The sequence below is a fragment of the Dichotomopilus funicola genome (assembly GCF_033296635.1).
Source record: "Dichotomopilus funicola strain CBS 141.50 unplaced genomic scaffold C8A04scaffold_15, whole genome shotgun sequence".
Classification (NCBI taxonomy): domain Eukaryota; kingdom Fungi; phylum Ascomycota; class Sordariomycetes; order Sordariales; family Chaetomiaceae; genus Dichotomopilus; species Dichotomopilus funicola.
In genome coordinates this window covers 319386-341742 of record NW_026944036.1, presented here as the reverse complement: position 1 = coordinate 341742, position 22357 = coordinate 319386, and the positions used below count along the sequence as shown (strand labels likewise).

General features: G+C 56.5%; 8 protein-coding genes across 8 annotated transcripts; 4 read left to right on the top strand and 4 right to left on the bottom strand.

Moving 5' to 3' along the window:
• Positions 1-2782, top strand: C8A04DRAFT_35782 (uncharacterized protein; the record flags this gene model as incomplete). The annotated part of the gene is made up of 3 exons (XM_062783297.1): positions 1-3; positions 65-316; positions 401-2782. 3 exons carry the CDS (start codon positions 1-3, stop codon positions 2780-2782), a joined length of 2637 nt encoding a protein of 878 aa, XP_062638888.1.
• A 1655-nt stretch (positions 2783-4437) lies between these two features.
• C8A04DRAFT_26773 (Manganese/iron superoxide dismutase) lies at positions 4438-5534 on the bottom strand (the record flags this gene model as incomplete). The annotated part of the gene is made up of 2 exons (XM_062780041.1): positions 4438-5201; positions 5270-5534. 2 exons carry the CDS (start codon positions 5532-5534, stop codon positions 4438-4440), a joined length of 1029 nt encoding a protein of 342 aa, XP_062638887.1.
• Positions 5535-6793: 1259 nt separating this feature from the next.
• C8A04DRAFT_26772 (uncharacterized protein) lies at positions 6794-8062 on the bottom strand (the record flags this gene model as incomplete). Its single annotated transcript, XM_062780040.1, has 1 exon — positions 6794-8062. The coding sequence occupies one exon, from the start codon at positions 8060-8062 to the stop codon at positions 6794-6796; it is 1269 nt and encodes a 422-aa protein (XP_062638886.1).
• Positions 8063-9841: 1779 nt separating this feature from the next.
• Positions 9842-10902, top strand: C8A04DRAFT_26771 (mitochondrial carrier domain-containing protein; the record flags this gene model as incomplete). Its single annotated transcript, XM_062780039.1, has 2 exons — positions 9842-9927; positions 9999-10902. 2 exons carry the CDS (start codon positions 9842-9844, stop codon positions 10900-10902), a joined length of 990 nt encoding a protein of 329 aa, XP_062638885.1.
• Positions 10903-11705: 803 nt separating this feature from the next.
• Positions 11706-12732, bottom strand: C8A04DRAFT_35778 (micos subunit MIC26; the record flags this gene model as incomplete). Its single annotated transcript, XM_062783296.1, has 3 exons — positions 11706-12434; positions 12511-12603; positions 12706-12732. The coding sequence occupies 3 exons, from the start codon at positions 12730-12732 to the stop codon at positions 11706-11708; spliced, it is 849 nt and encodes a 282-aa protein (XP_062638884.1).
• A 706-nt stretch (positions 12733-13438) lies between these two features.
• On the top strand, positions 13439-15934 carry C8A04DRAFT_35777 (uncharacterized protein; the record flags this gene model as incomplete). Its single annotated transcript, XM_062783295.1, has 2 exons — positions 13439-15693; positions 15757-15934. The coding sequence occupies 2 exons, from the start codon at positions 13439-13441 to the stop codon at positions 15932-15934; spliced, it is 2433 nt and encodes an 810-aa protein (XP_062638883.1).
• Positions 15935-16896: 962 nt separating this feature from the next.
• C8A04DRAFT_35776 (amidase signature domain-containing protein) lies at positions 16897-18881 on the bottom strand (the record flags this gene model as incomplete). Its single annotated transcript, XM_062783294.1, has 8 exons — positions 16897-17054; positions 17139-17334; positions 17378-17511; positions 17603-17645; positions 17695-18090; positions 18154-18251; positions 18415-18577; positions 18633-18881. The coding sequence occupies 8 exons, from the start codon at positions 18879-18881 to the stop codon at positions 16897-16899; spliced, it is 1437 nt and encodes a 478-aa protein (XP_062638882.1).
• Positions 18882-21008: 2127 nt separating this feature from the next.
• C8A04DRAFT_26767 (uncharacterized protein) lies at positions 21009-22193 on the top strand (the record flags this gene model as incomplete). The annotated part of the gene is made up of 3 exons (XM_062780038.1): positions 21009-21541; positions 21784-21901; positions 22107-22193. The coding sequence occupies 3 exons, from the start codon at positions 21009-21011 to the stop codon at positions 22191-22193; spliced, it is 738 nt and encodes a 245-aa protein (XP_062638881.1).
• Positions 22194-22357: the final 164 nt, after the last annotated feature.

Below are 22357 nucleotides of genomic sequence, written 5' to 3'. Positions count from 1 at the left end.
ATGGTAGGTTCGAGCTGGCAATGGGAACATCGAAGTGTGCCCAGTACACTGACAATTGGCATAGGAAACAATACAATTCGCCACGATGGCGCAACCCCAGGAGATGCGCGAGAAGGCGCGGGGTCGGGATGTGTTCTTTGCGGCATCGAAAGTGAAGGATAGGCCGTACTCAGTGTACACGGAATTCATGGAGTCGGATACCGAGATCGAGCAAGGCGATGATCATGACGACGACTCAGAAGTGTACAGTGAATTTGGGGACCTGGAAGGAATTGAGGATGGCGAATGCTCACCTCGTCTCAGTCTCGGTGGCTCGGTATGTTTTCTCCCATCTTCAATGACAGGGAGGTAGATGTGGGAGGAGACCCAAAAAGGCTGTTTGCTCATTCGTACCACACAGTCCGGACAACCCAGTTTCACGACCCTCTCGACACAAGACGAAGCACAAACACCCAGCTCGCTCCGCCAACGACCGTTCTTGTTCGACCACGATGCGAAGCAGCAAGTCGAGGGTCCCAGGGGGCCACACCTGTTCCGCAGCTCCATGTCCTCGGCGCAGTCGATCGAGCTTCAGCACGCCCTCTCGCTTTCGCCCATCACACCGAAAGACCCGCGCACATTAGACTCGCAGCTACAGAACTTCCACCTCACTCCCCTCCCGAAAAAGCGGCGCGACACCGGCCCGTTCCAGTTCACAGATGAGGAGCTCGACACCTCAGCACTCTCTGACTGGACGCCAGAGATGGTCGCCCAACAAATGCTCAACGCTGGGGTCGAGCTCACGGCGTCGGAAAGATTCGTCGAGAACGATATCAACGGCGCCATTCTCATGACGCTCAAGTTTGAGGACCTGAAAGAGCTGGGGATCGCTTCGTTTGGCGTGAGGACACAGATCTGGGACGAGATCCACAAGATGATGCATCTCAAGAAGCCCGAGCCGATGCCGGAGACGCCAATTGAAGACGAGCCGGATAAGAAGGTCAAGAAGGAACTGCGAAGGCAGGAAAGCGGTGCTGGGGCGCGCAAGCAAAAGCCCCGCGTCAAGGTCAACGACATCATCTCTCCCCTTGAGTCTGTGTCCATTGTAGGCATTGAGCAGGTCTTGCCGAAGCCTCATAACTGCTCTAAGGGCGAGAACTGTTCCAAGTGGAAGAGGAACCAACGGTTGATGGAGGCATTCAAGAAGGACCACCCCTTTGTTGACGACAAGGGCATCATCATGGTTGCGGGCGACCCGGGCAACCCCGAGACTGCTACTGCGCTCGTGCCCAGCGACGACTCCTTCCGGCCAGTCTCCGACGCCGTGCCATCCGTGGTGGCTTCGTCGGACGTCATGGGCCCCGGGAGCTTGCCTCCTCTTGGGTATCTCCAAGCTGCCGCACTGCGCAACCTCCAGTCAAGGGACCCCCAGGAGAACGTTCGCCAATTCCTCGACTTCCAACGGCCGCACGCCAACGCTTCAAGCGAAGTCCCTCCTACGCCGCCTTTTGAGATCTTCCCCCAGGGAAACCAAAAGGGGGCTCATGCCGGCCTGCGCAAGCTTCCCAAGCTCGCGATCCCTTCGCAACCTGCTGCCGCCGCCGCCGCTGCTACCCGGCGCGAGCCACAGTCAGCCCAGGCTAGGTCCGCACGCCCGGTCTCGCAGGTCATTCCCTCATTCCGGGAGCTCAGCCCATCGTCCGATGAGGGTACTCCTACCCCGACTGCCCCGTACCGCTTCGGCACTCCGTTCTCCGAGATGGACGTCCCTGTCACCATCACAGAGATTCCCGTGATCTCTCGAGACGTCTCGCAGTCGGTCCCGCCTGACATGAACTTCCGCAACCCTGTCCCTCGTTCCATGTCGCGAAACACCATCCGCCGGCCATCATTCCCTGTCATGCCCGCTCTGGACGAGAACTCTATCGTTACACCCGCGGTTAAGACCCACGGCCGTTCCTTTTCCCAGCGTACTGGGCAACGCCCCCTTCAAGCGCCTCCTCGCGCCCAGTACCCGTGGAGCCAGACCGAGCGCCCAACGCTCGAAAAGGCCGTCCCGCCTACAGCGGCGTCGGCTTCCGGTGCCGCCGCTAGCATCCCGGGCACTATCACAACCGGTACCGTCAAGGCCGTCAACATCAATGGTCGTCTCTCCCCCATTAGCGACCAACCCCAGGTCGACATGACTGGCGGCAACGCCATCTCGTACCAGGGCCTCATGCGCAAGCGCAAGACCAAGATGCTCCGGCACGAGTGGCACGAGCACTTCTTCACGATCCGCGGCACCCGCCTCACGATGCACAACAAGGAAGCCGCCCATGCGCCCGCCTCCACGGCTGCCATGAACAAGACCCTCGAGTACATCGACATTGATGACTACGCTATCGCCTGCGGTACCGGCGCCAGCAGCTCCAAGCTCAACGCTGCCTTCAAGGCCATGCATATCCGCCGCGGCAGCGACGACGCCAAGGCCAAGGACGTCGCCGCCTTCAGCTTCCAGCTTATCCCCCAGGACTCCAAGGGCGGCATTAAGCTCCGCAAGAGGGAGAGCGCCCTGCCCGGCAGCACCATGGTTGCCGCCGCTGGTGTCATTGGCAAGGACAGTGTTAGCAGCGGCAGCAGCAGTGTCAAGGATGTCCCGCCTCCTATCGAGGGCGCGACTAACGGCACCGGCAAGACGCATCATTTTGCGGTCAAGGGCCGTGATGAGCGGATTGACTGGATGCGTGAGCTGATGCTGGCTAAGGCGAAGAAGCAGAAGGGTGAGGGCTTTGAGGTGAGCGTGAATGGGAACATGATTTGAGGGATTGATGTTCTTCGGGGGTGACCTTCTTCTCTCATCTCTCTCTTGCATTTTTCGGTTTCTCCGTTTTCCTCTACCTTTGTTTGTTTGACTACTTCTTTTTCTCTGGTTTCTTCCGTTCTACTTTTATATTTCCTCCTGATGATACCTTGATTGATACCTTTTTCTCTTCTTCCTTCCTTTCTTCATTGTCCCTCCACAAACCACCCCCCCCCCCCTCCTCCTCTTCTTCTTCTCCGACCTTCTCATTCTACTCTCTACTTCCATCCTCCTTCACTTCGGAGGAACGATGTTTTGGTTTTGGATACCTTTATCCTGCATGACCTGGCGCGCGGTATTTGTTTTTTTGTCTCTTGCGAGGTTTTTTATTTAGCCTTGTTTGTTTTTGTGCCATTGTATTCTTACGCCGTAGCCGGGTATTATGGGTTATAGGTTATTCTTCTTTGTTCGGTATGGGCGGATTTTGGGAAGATGGCTAGATGAGAGCAATTTTTTCAGATATGGCAACATATTGATCACGTTCCTTTCTATCTTTTTCTTTTTCTCCGAGCGGGATTGAAGTGGGTTATTGATTGGTTAGTTGGCTATGATGATGGGATGGGAAGGGATTTGGTGGGTGGGATGGAATGGTTGTGGACGCGATGTGATCTGATTGATGGGTTGGGATATGGATTAGCTATCTAGTTTGTTAGTTGATGATGAAAATGAAAAGCAATTGCATTTATTTTGATGTGTTCTTTGCGTTGGTGATGGGATGGGATATGTATTACAATTGACATCATTTTAGATTGTGGCAGTAAAATCAACCTAAAATCTGAGAAATGGTTCTCGTTACAACTTGGTGATTTCTTAAATGAGGTACTAAACTGTGAAATACTAAGTTGTTCCTCATACCATCCTGCGTCGCCACGCTGACTTTTATCACTCCCCTTTCCCCTGGTTTAATCACATGAACACGGTATAACAGGCATGAAGGGTTATGGTTTGATGTAGAAGAATCAAGAAAACAGACCTAGTCTCGACAGATTGTTATAACGTGGAAGGGCTGTGAGGGAAGAATATATATGTAGGCTACGGAGCAGAACGCACGGCTCAGAAGAATAGACGAGCATATAAACGCAAACTTGCGTGAGAACAAGACGAAAAAGACTGGTCATAGTTAACTTCCCGACTAAATACATTCTTGTCACAATCACGTATTTCGTACCGGCTGAGCTAAGTTTCCACGAGTCAATAAGCGTTTTTAAACAACCGCTTTTTAGATCATACATACAGACATACATACTCAACATGGGCATCTTCATTTTTGTTTTTGTACAAGCTACATCCTAACATCGTCCCATCATCATCCCATACCACCTCATACTTTGTCCTGTGTCTTCATTCCCCATCCCGTCTAGACGTCCGCCCGCTAACCCGACAGCAGAGGTATGCAGCAGTCGGGAATGACACGGAGGTGCTCATCAGGCCCCCTATCTAGCACACCCCCGTCCCGACCTCCTACGGTCTCGATTGGTCTAACCATCCCCCCCAATGTCCAGGACGATATACGGTATATAATACACACACTCCATTCCCTTCCGGCCCGGTCTCCCTTTCAGACACCAGCCTCGGTCCTTGCTCGCTCATATCCATCAACCTCAAGACTGCGCCTTTCATTGCGCCGGCGCCGGCCCTGGCTGAGAAGCACCACCCCTACCAGCACCAGCACCACCAGTAGCACTCGCGCTACCGCCATCCACATCCGTACTCATCTGCTTCCGGTTGATATTCGCATCCTGCAGCACCGTCTCCCAGTTAATATACTTCCACCACCGCTCCGCAAACCCCAATTTACCCTGACTCGGGTCGTTCGTCCCAAACCCATAATCCCACAACCAGACATGTTCCCACGTATTCAAACACAAAATCGGCTGCAAACTAATCCCCCCCGGCGCGTACGCATCCGCAGGGTTATTAACATTCGGGTTCCCAGCCCCCGCAGCACTATTCGCAAACCACCCCCTGCTCTTCGCAATAGCCGCCTCCGAGTTCGCTCCCGCAGCGGTATTCATGTCGGTATCCTGACGACGCCAGTGGGCGGCCGGGTAGGGGGACCCCGCAGCGTAGGTGGTGAGGACCTTGAAGGCGTGGGGCATGCCCGGGTGGCTGGTGCGGACGAGCCAGACGAAGCCCGGGCCGAACATGGCGGCGGCGGTGTAGACCATTTCCTGGCGGAGGGTTTCGAGGGAGCCGAAGGAGGCTTCGAAAGCGTGGCGGAGGGCGTCGGGCATGGGCACGTCGGGGGTCGGGGAGAGGTTCTTGAAGAAGAAGTGGTTGTTGTGGATCATGCTGGCGTAGTTGAAGGTCGAGGCTTCGGCCGGGTCGCGCGCGGTGCTTAGCATGATGTCTTTGACGTGGCGGCTTTGGTAGTCGGTGTCTATTATTGGGATCCTTGGTTAGCCGAGATCCCGCAAGGAGGAAAAGAAGAAAAAAGGGTAGACAAACCCGCTATCAAACCATTCAACTTCGCAAGAAGGTGTGACTGGTACTGGTACCACGCAATATTGTAGGCAGTGACCGACAGCAGCTTGCCGAGGCCAGTCGTCCGTACTTCGCCGTTCAGATCGTAGGTGAGGGGGGTGAGCGAGTGCATTGCCCGCGCTCGGCAGGCCATGGGCCGCAGGGCGGCGCTGGTGGTCGCCGACGACGAGAACGCCGGCGTGAGGAGGGCCCCCGGCCGTAGTGGTATCCTTAACCTCGGGCGTAGCATGGCGGGCTATATGTGTATGTGTGGGGGGTGAGTGGTGGGTGGGTAGTTAGTTGGTCAGAGAGGGCAATTGGGAGGAAATCGAACGGGCGTCTCCCGGGCCTGGGGATTGCGGTCGGCCGGAGGGGGGTGAATTGCGTGGGCGTGGTGTTGCGCCGTCGTTTGTCGCCGTTTTTCCGTTTTCTGCTTTCGCTCTTTGGCGCGTGGGAACTTTTTTGGCTGCAGGGCGGGTGGTGGTTGCATTTTTTCGCCTAACAACTGAGGCTTCAATTAGTGGGGTGGGTCTTGGCATACACAATACCCTAACCCCAACCCTGAGAACTAAACCATACACCCTGTTGTCAATATGTTTGAACTTGCGCACCTTCCCTCCACCCCAAGGATATAAGTGCCCTTCTCACTGCTCCTGTCACCATCTCCTCCCAATTCGCGAAACAGCGTGTTTGGCGCAGCGGTATTGGGAGGGGCGTTGGGCTCGCCACTACCGTCGTAAATCGAAATGGTCCCGGGTTCGATCCCCGGGACTAGCGAAGAAAAACCACCGGTTTTTCGTAACTACCAACCTCTATTCCTCCGGATGGGAATAGGGCTTGGTGGTGAGCTTTTGCGTTTTGCTCTTTTGGCTCCTAGATATGAATCATATCAATTCATCAGCATGGCAGTTGATCCCTCTTCTTCTTCGCTTTCAAATTCACATTGTCTGGTGTAGTCATCTTGTACGGAGTACTGTATTGTACTGTACATAAATAAGACTGGAAGGCTCTAGCCCTCAACGTGACCGACGGAGAATAGCACAAGCCAGGTTCACATTCCCACAACTCAGGACCTCAGAGACTAACATAATTTCTTAATTGGTTGCCAATCACGGATTACCTATACTGACTATCCGTTCTCCACCGTAAGAATGATGATAATGCTTGGACCCGAACAAACGCCCCCCTCTCGTTTCCCGAAAACGCCGTGAAACTCCGACCCAAATGCACAGACAAAAGAGTCACCCGCCGACCAGTCGAGGTAACCCGACAACCCGGTACCGCAGATGGCGGTGTATGGTGACACGGACAAAGATTTTGTCCTTCTCAGCCGCCGAGATCCCTCGTACCAGACTGCCAGGCCCGGTAAACCATACAATAGGTCATCGGAAAAAAAGACACAAACCCACCGGTGACCGCGCTAGAGATGCAAGAACCAACTAAACCAACCAACCCACATGCAGTGTTGTACAGTTTGTTGCCCTTTCCTCCCCCTGTTGTTCTCTCCCCTTAGATATCAGTCTCCACCATACCCAATACATCCAACTCCCGTCGGACCATGCTTTCAAATTCCTCCCTGTCGATCCCCGATGCCCGTGAGAGCAGGAACAGACTGCGGATGCTCCGCGAGATGTGCTGCTTGACGCCAAACTCGGTTTGCTCGCGGCTTTCAGCCACCTCCTCGAGCCGGGCCACCGTCTGCGACGAGTTGGAGCCCGCACTACCGGGCCGGCCCGATGTTGTCGGGTTCGCCAGTACCCAGGACTCTTCTTGGCTGTTGCGCGAGCCCGCGGAGCGCACCGATTCTGGCTTGCGCGGGACCGGATGGGCAAGGACGGGGCCGTCGGTGGGTTGTTCTTGGGGTTTGGGTGCGGTTGCGGTAGTTCCCAGGCCGAGAGGTCGCTGGGTGAGCACGGGGTTCTCTAGGATTGCGGCCTCTTCGTCGGGATCGTGGTTGTCCATAGCTGGTTGGACGGAGTCGTACTGCGAAAAGTAGGCATCCTCGGCTTCAGTAGAGGTTTCAGGCTGAGAAGTTTGTGCGGCAGCAGCTCGTGGGGCCGGTGAACTTTTGACGGCCGGTGTCCTAGACGGGGTCGCATCGTACCGGGCCCAGTAATCGTCATCATCGTCTTCCTCCTCCGCCTCCTCCTTGGTGGTAGATGGTGCGCCCCATATGGGTTTGGATGCATTGTTGGTATGGCCGCCATTGGTGGGAGCCAGGCCGTTGGTGGTCTTGGTCGATTTTGCTGCCCGGAACAGCGTCTCGGCCTCGACAACACCGGAAGCACCGCCGAATGTGTTGGTCGCAGTGGACGAGTCCGCAACTCCCACCTCGCCAACCCGCCAGCCGTCACCGCCACCGTCCGGGTCCCCGGTGCAGTAGACGAGCCGGAAAAAGAGATTCCGCTCCTTGAGCACGACCAAGGCCTGGAGTGTTTCCTGGTCGAGCCTCTTGTAGGTCGTGTCAATATCGTAGTCCCAGTCCACCTCGATCTCCCCCGACACGGGATGGGGGTCCAAGTCGCCACTCTGAGCGATGCTTGTTAGTTGAGCCACCTTGGTGGGGTCATAGCTCAGCAGCCGGATCCATGGCTCGGCGTTGGAAGACGATAGGAGCTGGACGCGCTGGCGAAGAATGGGTGAGAGGGACGGCAGAACAGCCGAGGGGGGTTCTTGGGAGGCAGCCGCACCGGGAAGGGCAGAGAGAACGGGTGTAACGATAGTTCTAACGTCCGGGCTGGCGATGGTGGAAGTCGAGGATGGGATTGCGGCAGGCATTGTGACAGCCAGAATGTGAATAGTAAGTGTGGGGGGTGTTGCTTAATTGCTTAGGTTGTTTGTTGCTGTGGTTGTGTTGAACGTGAGCTATGCTCAGAGTGTTGAAAGCCGTGTTGAAGAGCTAGGTTGGAGTGCAAACGAACTAGGAGAAGACAGAGAGACTGGTATAACAAAGAATACGAAGAGTAAAAGCTGCAGCCTGAGTACTATGATAAGTGCAGGTCTAGGCAGGCTGGGATGTTTCAGGCGCTGGCGGGCGTTGATCACATGCGACTTGTCACGACCCCCAACTGCTGAGGTAGCAGGGCCCTATGATGGAGAGACAATTTCGTCACAGTTGGAGACGGTGGTCAAGCGCCGTCGAGGCTCGAGCACGGTCAGCGCGGGGGAAAACTCCGCCACTGGGAAAGGCTGGGGCTGGCTTGAGCTTGTCGATGGATGGATGACGATGTCTGGCGAGCAAAAGAAACGCGCAAAAGGGGAAGGAGGAGGACGAGATGACAGAAGGCGAGTGAAACGGAAAACAAGCCACGGCAGCTGCTCTTTACGTGGGCGGCTTTTTGTGCTACACCCTGCAACGCCCTTGACGATGCTCGGTTTGGCAGTTCCACGTTCGCTTCGGAGTGGAACTGGTCCAAAAGGCACGCCGAAGACTGCGAGAGCTCCAGCGACCAGCGAAGTACCCCGCGATGGCCAGACCCTCACTGTCTCACGAGCCCGTCTGAGTGGCCGCGCTGGGCCTTCCGTACTGCCGTTGACCCACTGGTGCATGGCTGGGCATTTCAGCCAATTACGAGGTGGCTCTTTTCGGGCAGAAGGAACCCTTGAACCACCAATGGCTGCTGGTTCAATTCCGCAGCTGGGGCGGCTTGTGGGGGAGCCGCTTGTAACCTTCTTCAACTCGAGGCAATTTGGCCGTTTCGGCAAGGACTGGAGCCATCGGAGAATCTTTTGCCGGAGACGCGGACCGGTGCTCACGTCGTTGGGAGGCTGGTCAGCTCGGTTTGAGGGCCTATAGGCCAAGATCAAGTGAGGCCGGTCGTAAGGTCCCGTGACTGTGTTGCCTTCAAGGACTGGTGCAGAAGAATCGTGGTCCACAAGTTTCGGCGATTTTTTGAGGTCGTTTGATCCGTTCTTTTTTCCGCGCGAGTCATCGGTCATCTCGGTATCGCTAGGCTGAAATGGACCGACTGGAACCAACTGATAAGAGCCGCCTCGATAGGGCGGGATGTATTGCATTACGACCATGGTAACGTTACGGTGTAACAAATGTAAGGGACGACGGTCAGATGCGGAACAGAGATCGACCCCTGCAGATCCGACCGCGAGAATGTCGTCACTGCTTAGCCGCATAGCAAACCAAAAAAAAAAGTAACCAACCTTGGTCAACGACATCTCGTGCCTCTTTAACGACAATTGAATGCGCAAGCCGTCCGAGCGGGCCCTCCGATCCCGTCACACGGGGCGTCCCGACTGTCCCTTGGATAGCCGCGATATCGAAAACTTGAAACGGTGTACAAGAAAAAAAGGAAAAGGGGAAAAAAGCGAATTCCAATTTGTCACGAAGCGGAACCCCCGAGTAAAACAGTGTCACACGAGCCAGCCAACCAACACCAAACACTTGCCCGTGCCAGGTGGTGAACACAACAACTCATCCACTTCCAACTGCTTTATCTCCAGCCTGGACATATGCAACTTCAATTCCCCGATTGACTGACGCCTCAAACAACAACGCCTCGCACAGAGCCCCGGGACTCTTCGCCGGCCCCCATCGGATGAATGTCACTCAAAGGAGACCGTCTGAAGGATGAGGGCTCGCGTTTGCAGGTCACGGCCGCGGGCGCCACAGCGGGGTTGATTGCACGGTAGGGTCTTTTTGTCTAGCCTCCACGGCTCTCAGACCCAGACCCTAAGCTAACACCGCTCTTCTTCCCAGCTTCGTCATCGCCCCCCTCGACGTCGTCAAGATCCGCCTCCAACTCCAAACCCACTCCCTCTCCGACCCCCTCTCCCACCGCGACCTCCGCGGCGGACCCATCTACAAAGGCACCCTGCCCACACTCCGACACATCCTCCGCTCCGAAGGTCTCCCCGGCCTATGGAAAGGCAACGTGCCCGCCGAACTCCTCTACATCTGCTACAGCGCGGTACAATTCACCACCTACCGCACCACCACCCAACTCCTCCGCGCCGCCTTCCACGACGACGACAACCCCAACCGCTCCGCCCTCCCCCAATCCGCCGAATCCTTCATCGCCGGCGCCATCGGCGGCGGCACCGCGACCGCGACTACCTATCCGCTCGACCTGCTCCGCACGCGCTTCGCCGCGCAAGGCAACGACCGCGTCTACCCCGGCCTAACCCTCGCCATCCGCCAAATCGCCCACGACGAAGGCATCCGGGGCTTCTTCCGCGGCCTGGGACCCGGCCTCGCCCAAATCATCCCCTACATGGGCCTCTTCTTCGCAGCCTACGAGACCCTCCGCCCGCACCTCAGCGAGTTAGACCTGCCCTACAGTTCCGGCGGGGCGGTAGCGGGGACGATGGCGAGTGTGATGGCGAAGACGGGGACGTTTCCGTTGGATTTGGTGCGCAAGCGGATTCAGGTGCAGGGGCCGACGAGGGGGAGGTATGTGCATAAGAATATACCGGAGTATGTGGGGGGCACGGTTGGGGCGGTGAGGACGATTTGGAGGGTGGAAGGGGTCAGGGGGTTGTATCGGGGGTTGACGGTTAGTTTGATGAAGGCGGCGCCGGCGAGCGCGGTGACGATGTGGACTTATGAGAGGGCTTTGGGGTTTTATATGGGGTTGGGAGAGAAGAGGGAGGAGAGGCTGTAATGGAGAGGTTTGGGGGGGGGGGTTGGTTGATTATGGTTGGTTTGGACGACGGGTTGGAGGGAGGCGGAGGATATGATACCCTAGACTATAGACTGTACTTATACTTAGAGACTAACGAAACGAGATATGATTTCCTTTCCTCTACCCAACAAGAATAGCTCCTCGTCAGACATCTGAGAAAGCCCGAAGAACTAAGTCCGAAGACGAAACGGCGGAAAATCACCACCAAGCCCTACTACAGCTCGATTATGTAGTCAAGAACTTCAAATGGTGATATAAAAAGCCACCAAGTGACAGAACGGAGGCGACTTATTGTGTTTTTTTTTACTAGAGTTCAATCCCCGAACCTCGGCGGAGGATATGGGATCTAGCTGATCCCGCAAACAACGAACAAACGCACTCCTTTTGTTTTAAGCCGGCGTGACGCTTCCACATGGTGAACCCACCACCGTCATGGCATGGAGAGTTTGATATTTGGACCCCCAGGAGCAAGTTAGTTGCAGGTTAGTATGGTGGATGAATTGACACATAGTCTCACGGAAGGAAAACGTTGTCTGTCACAAAGTAAATTTGTCTATCCGACCAGTTCTTGACCCCTTTATGATACATACAAAGCCGAGCGAGAACACAAGCAACCGCCTGCCTCGCTCAAGCACAACACATCTCCGTCCGTCTACTGTCTATCATGCAATTTGCATAGAGTAGCCAGTCTCCTTCCCCCTTCCCATCCATCCATCAATACATCGATCGATCGATCACCCCCCTTCTTTCCTGAGGTAGACGTGATTTTATTATCTCTATCCTCAACTCTTCACATTCTGCACCCACCCCTCCAACGCCAACCTCGCATCCCTCACCCCCTCATACACCTTCCTCTGCGCGACCTGCGCATGCACCCTAGCCATATCCACCCCCTGCTCTACCCCCTCCCGCGCCCGCAAATGCGCATCCGCCAACGCAGGCACCTTCTTCTCATACTCCCACGCCAACGCGCTCACATTCCCCATCGTAACCGGCAACACCGCCCAAGCAGCCCCCAAACCCAACGCCAACGGCGCCACCCCGCGGAAGAGGATGTTCCGGTTGCGCGCCACAATGCTGCCCGCCATGCCGGCTACGAGCACGTACACGGTGCCCGGCATCAGGCGTTCGCCGGACTCGCGGGGCGGGGCGAGGGAGGTGAGCGTGGAGGTGAAGGAGCGCTCGAGGGCGAAGGCGTGGGAGAGGGCGTTGTTGATGGAGTCTTCGGCGAGGCAGGATTGAGTGTAGAGGAAGAGGCGAGCGCGGCGGATCTCGACGGCTAGGCGGTCGGTTGGGGTCGGGGCGCGGGTGCGGGTGGGGGTTGTGGTGGGTTCCGAGCCGAAGAGGGAGGAGAGGGGGGACGACGAGGAGTCGGGCACCGGGGCTGGGAGGGTTTCTTCGGAGGGTGCCGGGGGAGTGGAGGGGGGAACGGCCGCGGTAGGTGCTGAGGGAGGCGCGGGTTTGGTTACGGAGAGGTAGTCGAACTCGTCCTCGTAGATGGGCTTTCGGGACTGGAGTGCCGAGGCAAGGGTTAGAGTTTGCTATGATGGGGGTTAGGAGGGGTCCCGGGGAAAACTCTGGACATACGAATTGGCGCTCGCTGGGAGGTTCGGCGTGTGCGATCTGGGGGTAGAGAGCGACACCTCCTACCAGTGCGGCAGCCGTTAACGGCGCAATGCGCTGCTCAAGGTAAAAATCCGTTAGCATATGCCGTTACCGAGGTCATGAGAGCGAAAAAAGGACGAAAAAAAAAAGACGAGCGAAAGAGTAACAGTAACGTACCCGCTGCAGCAGCACCCTGGCAGCCATTGTGCACCCAATTGAGACGTGCCTCGCGAGCTCTCGGGGATTCTAGGCGTCGGCGGGGTGCAGGTCCCGGGCGTGGTGGGCGAGGAGCTTGGAGATGGCAGGTTCGAGGTTGGTGGAAGCGCGGGCGAAAATGGACGGAGCCAGGCTTGCCAGGGTTGTTTCGGGTTGCGGGTTGTCAGAACAAGCGCAAGCTGCGGCTATTTCCGGGCAGGACCCAGTTTCGAGCCAGTCTCCCGGAGTTCTCCCAGAGTGTTGTCAATTGCTCTGTGCGCTCGGACCACCTGATGCCTCGTGCTTGCCTGCCCGCTGCGGATGTGGGGTCAAGGGAAGCTTCGGAATTGGAGCCCCTGTCAACTTTTTTTTCGACATGGAATCCAGAGCACAGTCCCGCATTCGGGAACCCACTCAATTCACCGAGTCTGCAATTCATCCCACTTGGTGACTCGGCCACGACAAGTTTAGCCCGGCTCCGGTTCAAAGGCACGCGGCACGACGGTCAAGCAACAAGTCCCGAAAAGGTTGGAAGAGGGCATATGGAGGAGGAATAAGAGTGGGAGAAGCAAAACAAGGATACCCAACATCTCGACTTCCGATGCTTGATTCGGCCTCAGTATAGCGCCGAGCGCTGTGACCACGACAAGAACGACAACCACGAGAACGACGACAACCAGGACAACGAGGGCCTCAACTCTTACGCAGATACAGCATGCTAAGGGCCGTGGCGCGGCCCCGGCAATGGCAGAAACCATGGGTCTGCTCAACCTGCTTGTCCCGGGCCGCTGCGCCGACTCGAGTACCCCCCCGCCGTCTGTTCACGACTTCACCTAAGCCCGCCGCTCTCCCAGGACCGAGCTACCCCACGTTTATCCCCGCAACCCAGGCGCCGCAGCGTAAAGACGACTACGTGCTGCGGTCCATCTTCGACCGGCCCGACTTCTGGCGCGACTTTTCCACAATCCCCGGGTCCTACCACGTCGGCCTATTCCGCAATGCGTACCTCAAAACGCCCGACGGGTTCATCTCGTTTGCCCAGGTCAGCCTGCGGCGGGCGCGGGCCATCGTGGTCAAGGTGATGGCCGCGGCGACGGTGGCCGAATACCGGCTCATTGTGCGCCAGCTCGATCAGCTCAGCGACGTCCTGTGCCGCGTGCTGGACATGGCCGACTTTGTGCGTGCCGCCCACCCCAGCCGGACCATGCAGTCGCGGGCGAGCGAGTGCTGGGAGATGCTGTACCAGTACATGAACGAGCTCAACACGATGACGGGGCTGCACGACCAGCTGGCCAGGGCGATGGCCGATCCGAAGGTGACGATGGTGTGGTCGGAGGAGGAGAAGGCCGTGGCTGACGTGCTGCGGCTGGAGTTCACCAAGTCGGCCGTCAACCTGCCGCAGAAGGCCCGCGACCGGTTCGTGCAGCTTTCGTCGGAAATCAGCACGGTCGGGTCCGAGTTTGTGCAGGAGACCGAGCCGGACCAGCCGACACTCGTCTTGCCCAGCAACGACCTGCTGGGCATGGACCCGACGCACGCCCGGAAGCTGACGCGCGGTAGCAAGGTGTATCTGCCGACGATGAGCGGGGAAGCGTCGATGGCACTGCGCAGCGTGCACAGCGCGGACGCGCGCAAGCTGATCTACTACGCCTCGCGCACGGCGTCGCAGAAGTCGGTCGAGAAGCTGGAGTACCTCATGAAGCTGCGGGCTGAGCTGGCACGACTCTCCGGGTTCGAGAGCTACGGCCACCTCGCGCTGCGCGACCGCATGATGGCCAAGTCCCCCGCGGCGGTCGACAAGTTCCTGCGGGCCGTGGCGCAGACCAACCGGCCGCGTGTGCAGCAGGAGCTAGCGGACATGCTTAAGGAAAAGCGCAACGTGGACCCGTCGGCCAAAACGGTCGAGCCCTGGGACAAGGAATACTACTCTGAACTCGTGCGCCGCCCGCTCCAAAACACAGCGCGGCGTCCCGCGGGAGACCTGCTGATGCCGTACCTATCCCTTGGGTCCGTGATGCAAGGCCTCTCGCGACTATTCACCGACCTCTACGGCATCCGGTTCGTGCCCCGCCAGCCCCTAACGGGCGAGACCTGGCACCCCGACGTCCGGCGCATCGACGTCATGTCAGACGAAGAAGGCCACGTCGCGATCCTCTACTGCGACCTCTTCCACCGCGAGGACAAACTCCCCAACCCGGCGCACTTCACCCTCCGCTGCTCGCGCGAGATCGACGAAACCGAGATGGCCGACGTCTGGGACCTCTCCCAGCGCGAACCCTCCATGGCCGGCCTCTTCCGCAACCCCGCCTCCGCCGCCAACGACGGCATGGCCTACTCCAAACACGGCTCCCGCATCAAACAACTCCCCACCATCGCCCTCATCTGCGACTTTCCCGACCCAGCCCGCGACGGCAGCGACCAACCCGCCCTGCTCAGCTTCTACGAACTCGAAACCCTCTTCCACGAAATGGGCCACGCCATCCACTCCATCCTCGCCCGCACCTCCTTCCAAACCGTCTCCGGCACCCGCTGCGCCACCGACCTCGCCGAACTCCCCTCCACCCTCATGGAGTACTTCGCCTCCGACCCGGGCGTCGTCCACAGCTTCGCCCGCCACTACCAAACCGACGAGCCCGTGCCCCTAGGCATCCTCAAGAACAAAATCCTCCAGGCCCGCCGCTTCGAAGGCTCCGAGACCGAAAACCAGATTATCCTGTCCATGCTCGACCAGGCTTTGCATACTACCCCCTCGGCGGGGGGGAATCTGCCCGGTGATATCGACCCGACTGATTCCACCGCGGTGTACCACCATATCCAAGCCACTGTCGGCTGCTGCCCGCCTGATCCGCGCGGGACGCGCTGGCAGGGGTTTTTTGGGCATTTGTATGGGTATGGGAGTACGTATTATAGTTATCTGTTTGATCGGGTGCTGGCGCAGAGGGTGTGGGAGGTTGTTTTTCAGTCTGGGCAGTCATCAACCTCCAACGGGAACGGAAATGGCAATGGTAACGGGAATGGAAACGGAAACGGCAGCCGACGAGCAGTGGTGACGCGGGAAAAGGGCGAAAGGTTGAGGCAGGGCTTGTTGAAATGGGGCGGAGGGAGGGATCCGTGGCGGTGTTTGGCGGATGTGTTGCAGGATGAGAGGTTGGCGGGGGGTGGGGAGGAGGCGATGGCTTTGGTGGGGAGTTGGTGGAGTGTACGGTCATAGATTGTGAGAGATGATGCATGAGAGCCTATACATGAGGTGTTATATATTAAGAGAATGTGTGCGGGAGTGAGACATGAAGGGGGAAGGGAAGAGAGAAAAGGGGTGTATAGATGAGCAGATGTACGATGGGTGTGCATATGCGCTGGGTATAGATAGATGATAGATCCTGCAGATGTGTATATGAGAATGAACAAAATGATGTTAGAAGTATCATCATAGGTGCGGTGTTTACCTTGAGGCATGGACAGTGCACTTGCAAGTCCCACTTCCGCCTCCACCGGCCTAGACACAACCGAAAAGAGAGTAACTATCAAATCTCCAAGACACTCCAGTACCGGAGAGCCTTCCTGGAGAATTTTCTAAGAGGTGGACTTTTGAATTTGGCTGATGAGTACAATTGGAGGGTAGTTCATCCCCAGGATCATCGACCAAAAACACCAAAAAAATATCAAAAACATACAACACCGGGGATTCCCCAGTCGTCACCGACCTGAGTACTGATCCGGCCCTTGCCAGTTTAACTAGGGGAGAGCGGACGGGATCCCGTGTTTTCTGGCAGGTATGGTCGTATGTGTTAGTCTGATGTCCAGAAGCTGTTGAGGAATGCCTGTGGGAGGCGGGGGATGTGGTGGATAGTGGACGAATGCAATCCATGACATTGTAGTTATCGGTCTGGCTGGAAATATAACATAGATCTTTAGTGTCAAAAGAAAGCAGGGTTTTCACTTGCTGCTATTGCTATTTGTCTTTTGCGACAGTTATGAGCACGGTCTTTCAGGACAACCTTGATCTTCCAGGCCGTATTATGGCAAGTCAAGACTAAATTTGTGGCGTTGGTGTTTTCATCACCTCCTTTTCTCATTATTTACGAAGGTCTACTAGGTCAATCCTACCAACCCCCCAACCCCCCAGAGAAAACAACAAAATGTCTTTCGCAGCCTCGATTTCGAGCACCATTCCACTCACAGCGTAGGCGGCGTGATGCAGGGGAACACGGATTCCCAGGCGCTCATCAGCTGGACAAGAGGATCCTCGCGGTGCTTGCGGGTCAGGGCGATGACGCCAAAGGGCCGGCCGTTCTTCTTCCAGAACGAAAGGGGCAGCGACGCAGAGGGATATCCTATAGCATTGCCACCTCAACAGTTAGCGCTGAGTTGTTACTGCTGCTTCGGTCACATCCTTTGGGAAGTTTGATCTATCTCACCGGCGACGCAGGCAAAGTCGGTCAGCCAACTATCGGCAGGCCCAAGAAGGATGTTGATACCGTTCTCGTCGAGATAGCGGTCAACTCCCTCTTGGCCAGCGCACTTTTCCCCTTCCCGGACCCTGCCCAAGGTCTGCGTTTCCGTCCAGGGCTCGGTCTTTGAGCGCGTCGAGTAGGACGTCTTGATTGGGAGCTTCTGTATTTTGGGTAAGCACTGACTGGCAAGGTAGAGTTTGGACTAAGGGAGCCTCACCGAGCGGCATTTCAAGATGGGCATGTGCTTTGTTGAATTCCACAAGCTCCGCTACGGTCTTTACTGTGCTCGACTTCATCTGCAAAAGAAAATAGTCGAAACCCCGGACGAAGTTATGGCCTAAGAGTGAGATTGGGTCCTATTAGTTCGGCTAGAACATCCGCGTTTGGACCGCGCTCAGCAAAAGGGCAAGGGTACTTGATCTCAACACCATCGTCCTTGAGCTTGGAGTACTCCTTGGCCAGGTCCTCCTCCTATCCCGCAGTCAGAACGGCATATATAAATTCAATGTGGGGACCAAACCTGCTGCTGGAACAAGTTATCATCTGGCTCTGCCAGCATCTCGTCGAGTCGCCAATTGGCCGTGTCGACGGCACCGAGCCGCAGGCCACGCCAAGATGCTGTCGCCTTTGACGCGTAACCACCGTCAGGCCGGTGAGGAGCTCCGATGTCGATCATGGCATCAAGCAGCACTGTGATGTCACTGGCGCTTTTAGCCATGGGGCCAGCAATGTCGTAGATGTCGTTGACGGGCATGATGCCGTCCATGGGCACTACCCCCCGGCTGGGCTTCAGCGTGAACACGTTGGCTCGAGTTGCGGGCATGATCAACGATCCCCATGTTTCGGTGCCGACGGAGAGAGGCGCGAAGCCTGCCGCAACAGAGGTCGCGCTCCCGGATGACGAGCCGCCAGGTCCCTTTTGATATATGCTTCCAACGCCAGACAAGAAGGATGTTAGACTTGGGACATGGGGGCTTACGCTGTGGCCGCCGAATTTCTCTCTCGGATCCCACCCCCCTTGCACGTAAGGGGACTGCGTCTGCCCGCCGAGCGCTGACCAGCCACAGGGCATGCCCGCTCCCCTAATTGCGGTAGTAAATCGGCTTGGTCAGTCTTCTATCCCTGTACAGTACCCGGGATCAACAATAGGAAGTGGCTAGTTAAACATGCTTGAAGTTTGCAAATTCCTTCGCTCTGCCGTTAGCAACGCGCCCAGGTAAACAAACCCTCGTGGGTGGACCAACAGTGGTGCGTACCGAGAGATTGGCCTTGCCAATTACAATGCATCCTGCATCGGTAAGTCGGCGGACCGCTGATGCCGTCTCGAACGGGACCAGGTCCAGAAAGGCAAAGGAACCGCCTGTGGTCCTGAGGCCTAGGTCCGGATGCGTGGCAATGTTGTCCTGTTGTCTAGGGTTAGCTATATATTTTCCCAGAAGGTAATATGGACTAGCCTACCTTAACGATGATAGGGGTGCCATGGAGAGGGCCTCTGGTCGAGCCGCCCCTGCGCTCCTCGTCCAACTGTCTTGCAATCGATAGCACACGGTCCTTGGGAGCCACTTCTACCAGGGCTCGAAGCCGGTCATTGTGTTTGTCGATGTGTTGCAGGTATTCCTCGACGATGTCCTCGCTCGTCACACTGCCACCTTGAAGCAGTTCCTGGAGCTGACTTGCGGTCGCGGTCCGTACGTCGAACGACACCATGACGGCGGCTGTTGAGAATCGTTGCCACACCAACGGGGTTCGGTTTCGCTGCACAAGAGGAAGGAGCCGAGAAACGGCGGGTCGGTGCCAGATACTAGTAACCAGGCTACGAATAGTGAGGGGATGTGCCGACCACATATTAGGGAATACCCCTCACTGCGCCAAAGTTGCCCGACGGTGCTAGGTTGGACCTAAAGTCTGGACTGGTGCGGCGGTCTTGGAAAAGGCACGCTGGGGGGACAGCCCAAAGCAAGCGAGTGGTCTCTGTCAGCTCAGAGCCTACAGCACCGAGCCTCATCGTTCCTGCCTCGGTGGTGGAAACCCCTCTCTCCGTCGCGTAACGGCGGATGGAAAGAGCACCCCGTAAGCCTACGGTATCTAACACTGTACACACAGCAGCTCCCTCCATTTTCCTTCACATGAAGCCTGCTGATCCGGGGCGTCGGCACTCGATCCACCGGTTGCTGCAGCGGGACCTGCTCCTGCGTCTACACCTAAGACGACCTGGCCAAGTTTCAAGCGGCCCGGCTTTGACGAAGCCACCGCTCTCATCCGCCAGCAGTTTCCCGCCCAGCACGTCGCTGAGCCTCTGACGGCCTCCTGGGTTGAGTGCCAGGAGATGCTGCCGCACGTCATGCGTCTGCAGGCCCTTTACGCCGACTGCACCATGGAACCTCCTCACCGCGCAGGGCGAGGTCCTTGGCTCCCTACTCGGCGACTCGGCTTACTAGGTACCAGTGGGAGAGATGGTTGCTCAAGGAAGCGCTACAGCTCTGCTACGCGGCGCGGGAGGACGACTATGGACGTGCGCGTGTCCAACGCGCTGAGCCACCTCAGCTGCTGCTGGATCGGGCTGCGGCAGTAGGACAAGGGCGCCGAGGCCATCGACGAGGTCATCCACAGGTTCCAGAGGTACTGTACCTACCAAGGAGAGCCACCCGTACGGGTTCGCGCGGAGCGGTATGCCAACCCCAGCCAGGTGCTTGGCCTCTAAGAGCTGCTCATCGTCCTCGTCCGCTTTTCGTTGTCGCTCGCTACGGTCGCGGACGCTGCCGGCGCGTTTGTTGAGACGGCCAGCTTAACAATTGATGATGAGGTTGACGCCGCTTGGCAGCGTTTTCCCGTTGCCAAAAGATAGTCTACCGACGATAAGGGATCAGTAGTTTGACTAGGGGAAAGCGGATGGAATCCCGTAATTTTCTCCTGTCTATGGCCGTATGTGGGGGTCTAGTCTCCGGAACCTGTTGAGGGGGTCAGGACGGTGCATATGGAATGCATGTCCTTCGTACCGTACCGGGTGATGATGGTATTGACACGTCCAAACCTAGGTGTCACAAGCATAAAAGTGTACCATTTGCTAGGTCAAGGGAACATTGTCTTTTGCGACAGTTATGAGCCTGGTCTTTTACAATGGCAAGTGAGAATTCTTGAAAATTGTGACATGGTGTTTTCATCACCTCCTTTTTCTCATCCCCCTTTTCTCATCCCCCTTTTCTCATCAATACCCTTGTGAACTTTCTGCATGGAAGTCTGCAAGGGAGGCCTCTCGCCGTCGGGCAGACGGCACAGGGCCAATGCACTCTAAATTACTGAGTGCGTGAATCTGCCAATAGATTCGGCTGCTGCCAGCGCTGTTGGCTGTTGGTTCTTCCAGCCGCAGTGAGATGCTACATAGTACATGCTGTTGGGTCTTTGACAGCAACGTTAATTGTACGCTGCAGAGTGAGGTCGCACTTAAAGTGGGTCGATATTTGGTTGCCTCAGCCTTATGCTGATGCGCTGCAGGGGAACGAGATGAGGTTGCTGTCAAGACAAACGCGAGGGTCTAGAGGCGGGCCGTGATCCGAATGGTCGTCGGCTGGGGGTTTTATTTTTTTTTCATCTTATTTTACTTTATTTTGGGCTGTTTTCCATTTATCCAGCTTTCCGCGTTCTGGGTCTTCATTCTCTCTTTTTTTTCATTAATTACCACTCCACGCGAGGATATCTAAGACGCGATCCGCTATCTTATTTCCTCGCGATCCCGACACTTCGATAGTCTCACAGCCACTTCAACATCGTCAAAATTCCACAACACCACGACATCTATCACCACAACATCACCACCACTTTCACACAACCATCACCATGCGCCTCACCACGCTCACACTCACAACCCTCTTCGCCCTAACCTTGGCGACCAAACCCCACCACAACACCCACGGCAGCGGCGACGATAACGACTCCCCCGACACAATCAACGTCCCAGGCGCCCCCCACACCACCCCCGACACCGACACCCAAGACGACACCACGTCCAACACCGCCAACACCCAAAACAACAACAACTCCCCCAACCCCAACCCCACCAACACCGCCTCCTCCAGCACCTCCACCTCCTCCCCGAAACCCAACACCTCCCCCCCCAAACCCAAAAAAACCAACAAGAAACTAATCCACCCCACCGACCCTGCCTCGCACTATAGCTACCTAGGCTGCTACAACGAGACGACCGGAATCCGCGGCACGACGGGGACGAGGGCGCTGAATGGAGGGAAGAATGAGGCTGTGCCGGGGCAGATGACGGTGGAGAAGTGCTGGACGTTTTGTAGTACTGGCGCGGGGGATGCGAAGGGCGGGAGGAGTGGACGGTTTGAGTACGCCGGGTTGGAGTATGCTAGGTGAGTTTTTGTGTTTCTCGGGATTTTATCATGGGGATGGGTGTGTGGGTGGATTGGGTTGAGTTGGTGATGAGATGAGTTGATACGGGTTGGGTTAATCGGGTTGAGTCGGGCTAAGTTGAGCTGAGGGCTTGGGTCGAGTTAGGTTGTGTCACAAGGTTGAAGTCGACTTTGTACAACCTCGGTGTATTAGACGACGGGATGATGGCTAGAGAGAGAATTACTAACTCACTCTCAAACAGAGAATGCTGGTGCGCCCAATCGCTCTCCAGCCTGGCAACCAAGCTCGGCGACAACGACTGCGACCTGGGCTGTGAAGGCAACGACTCCCAGGCATGCGGGGGGAATCTCAAGCTGACGGTGCGTTTACTCTTACTCTACCTTGCTCTGACACCCGTACCATATCTCCCCATCTTCCATCTCTCACTCCCTCTATCTGCCGTTTATCACTGCTCCAAAGTCCTCAGCCCTGGTGATGGCGGCTTTACGGACTGTGGGACTGGGACTGGTAATGATAATGGTAATGGTAATGGTAATGGTAATGGTCGCTGACAATTAGTTGTAGGTATACAAAGCGAGTGACGCTGCGACCATCCGAGTATTCTGGACAGGGTTGGCCATAGCAGGCGTGGTATCACTGGCGCTGCTTTAATCCGAGATGCTGTAGTTGGACGATTGATATATACCGATTTGTATTGTATATACCCATATACCCTCTACCTCTCCTTAGCCTTCTGTCCGTCTCCCCTGTCTAAATTCGAACGGGGTTGGTTACACTAGGCGTGGTATCATTTGCGTTACGCTAATCCGCTGTAC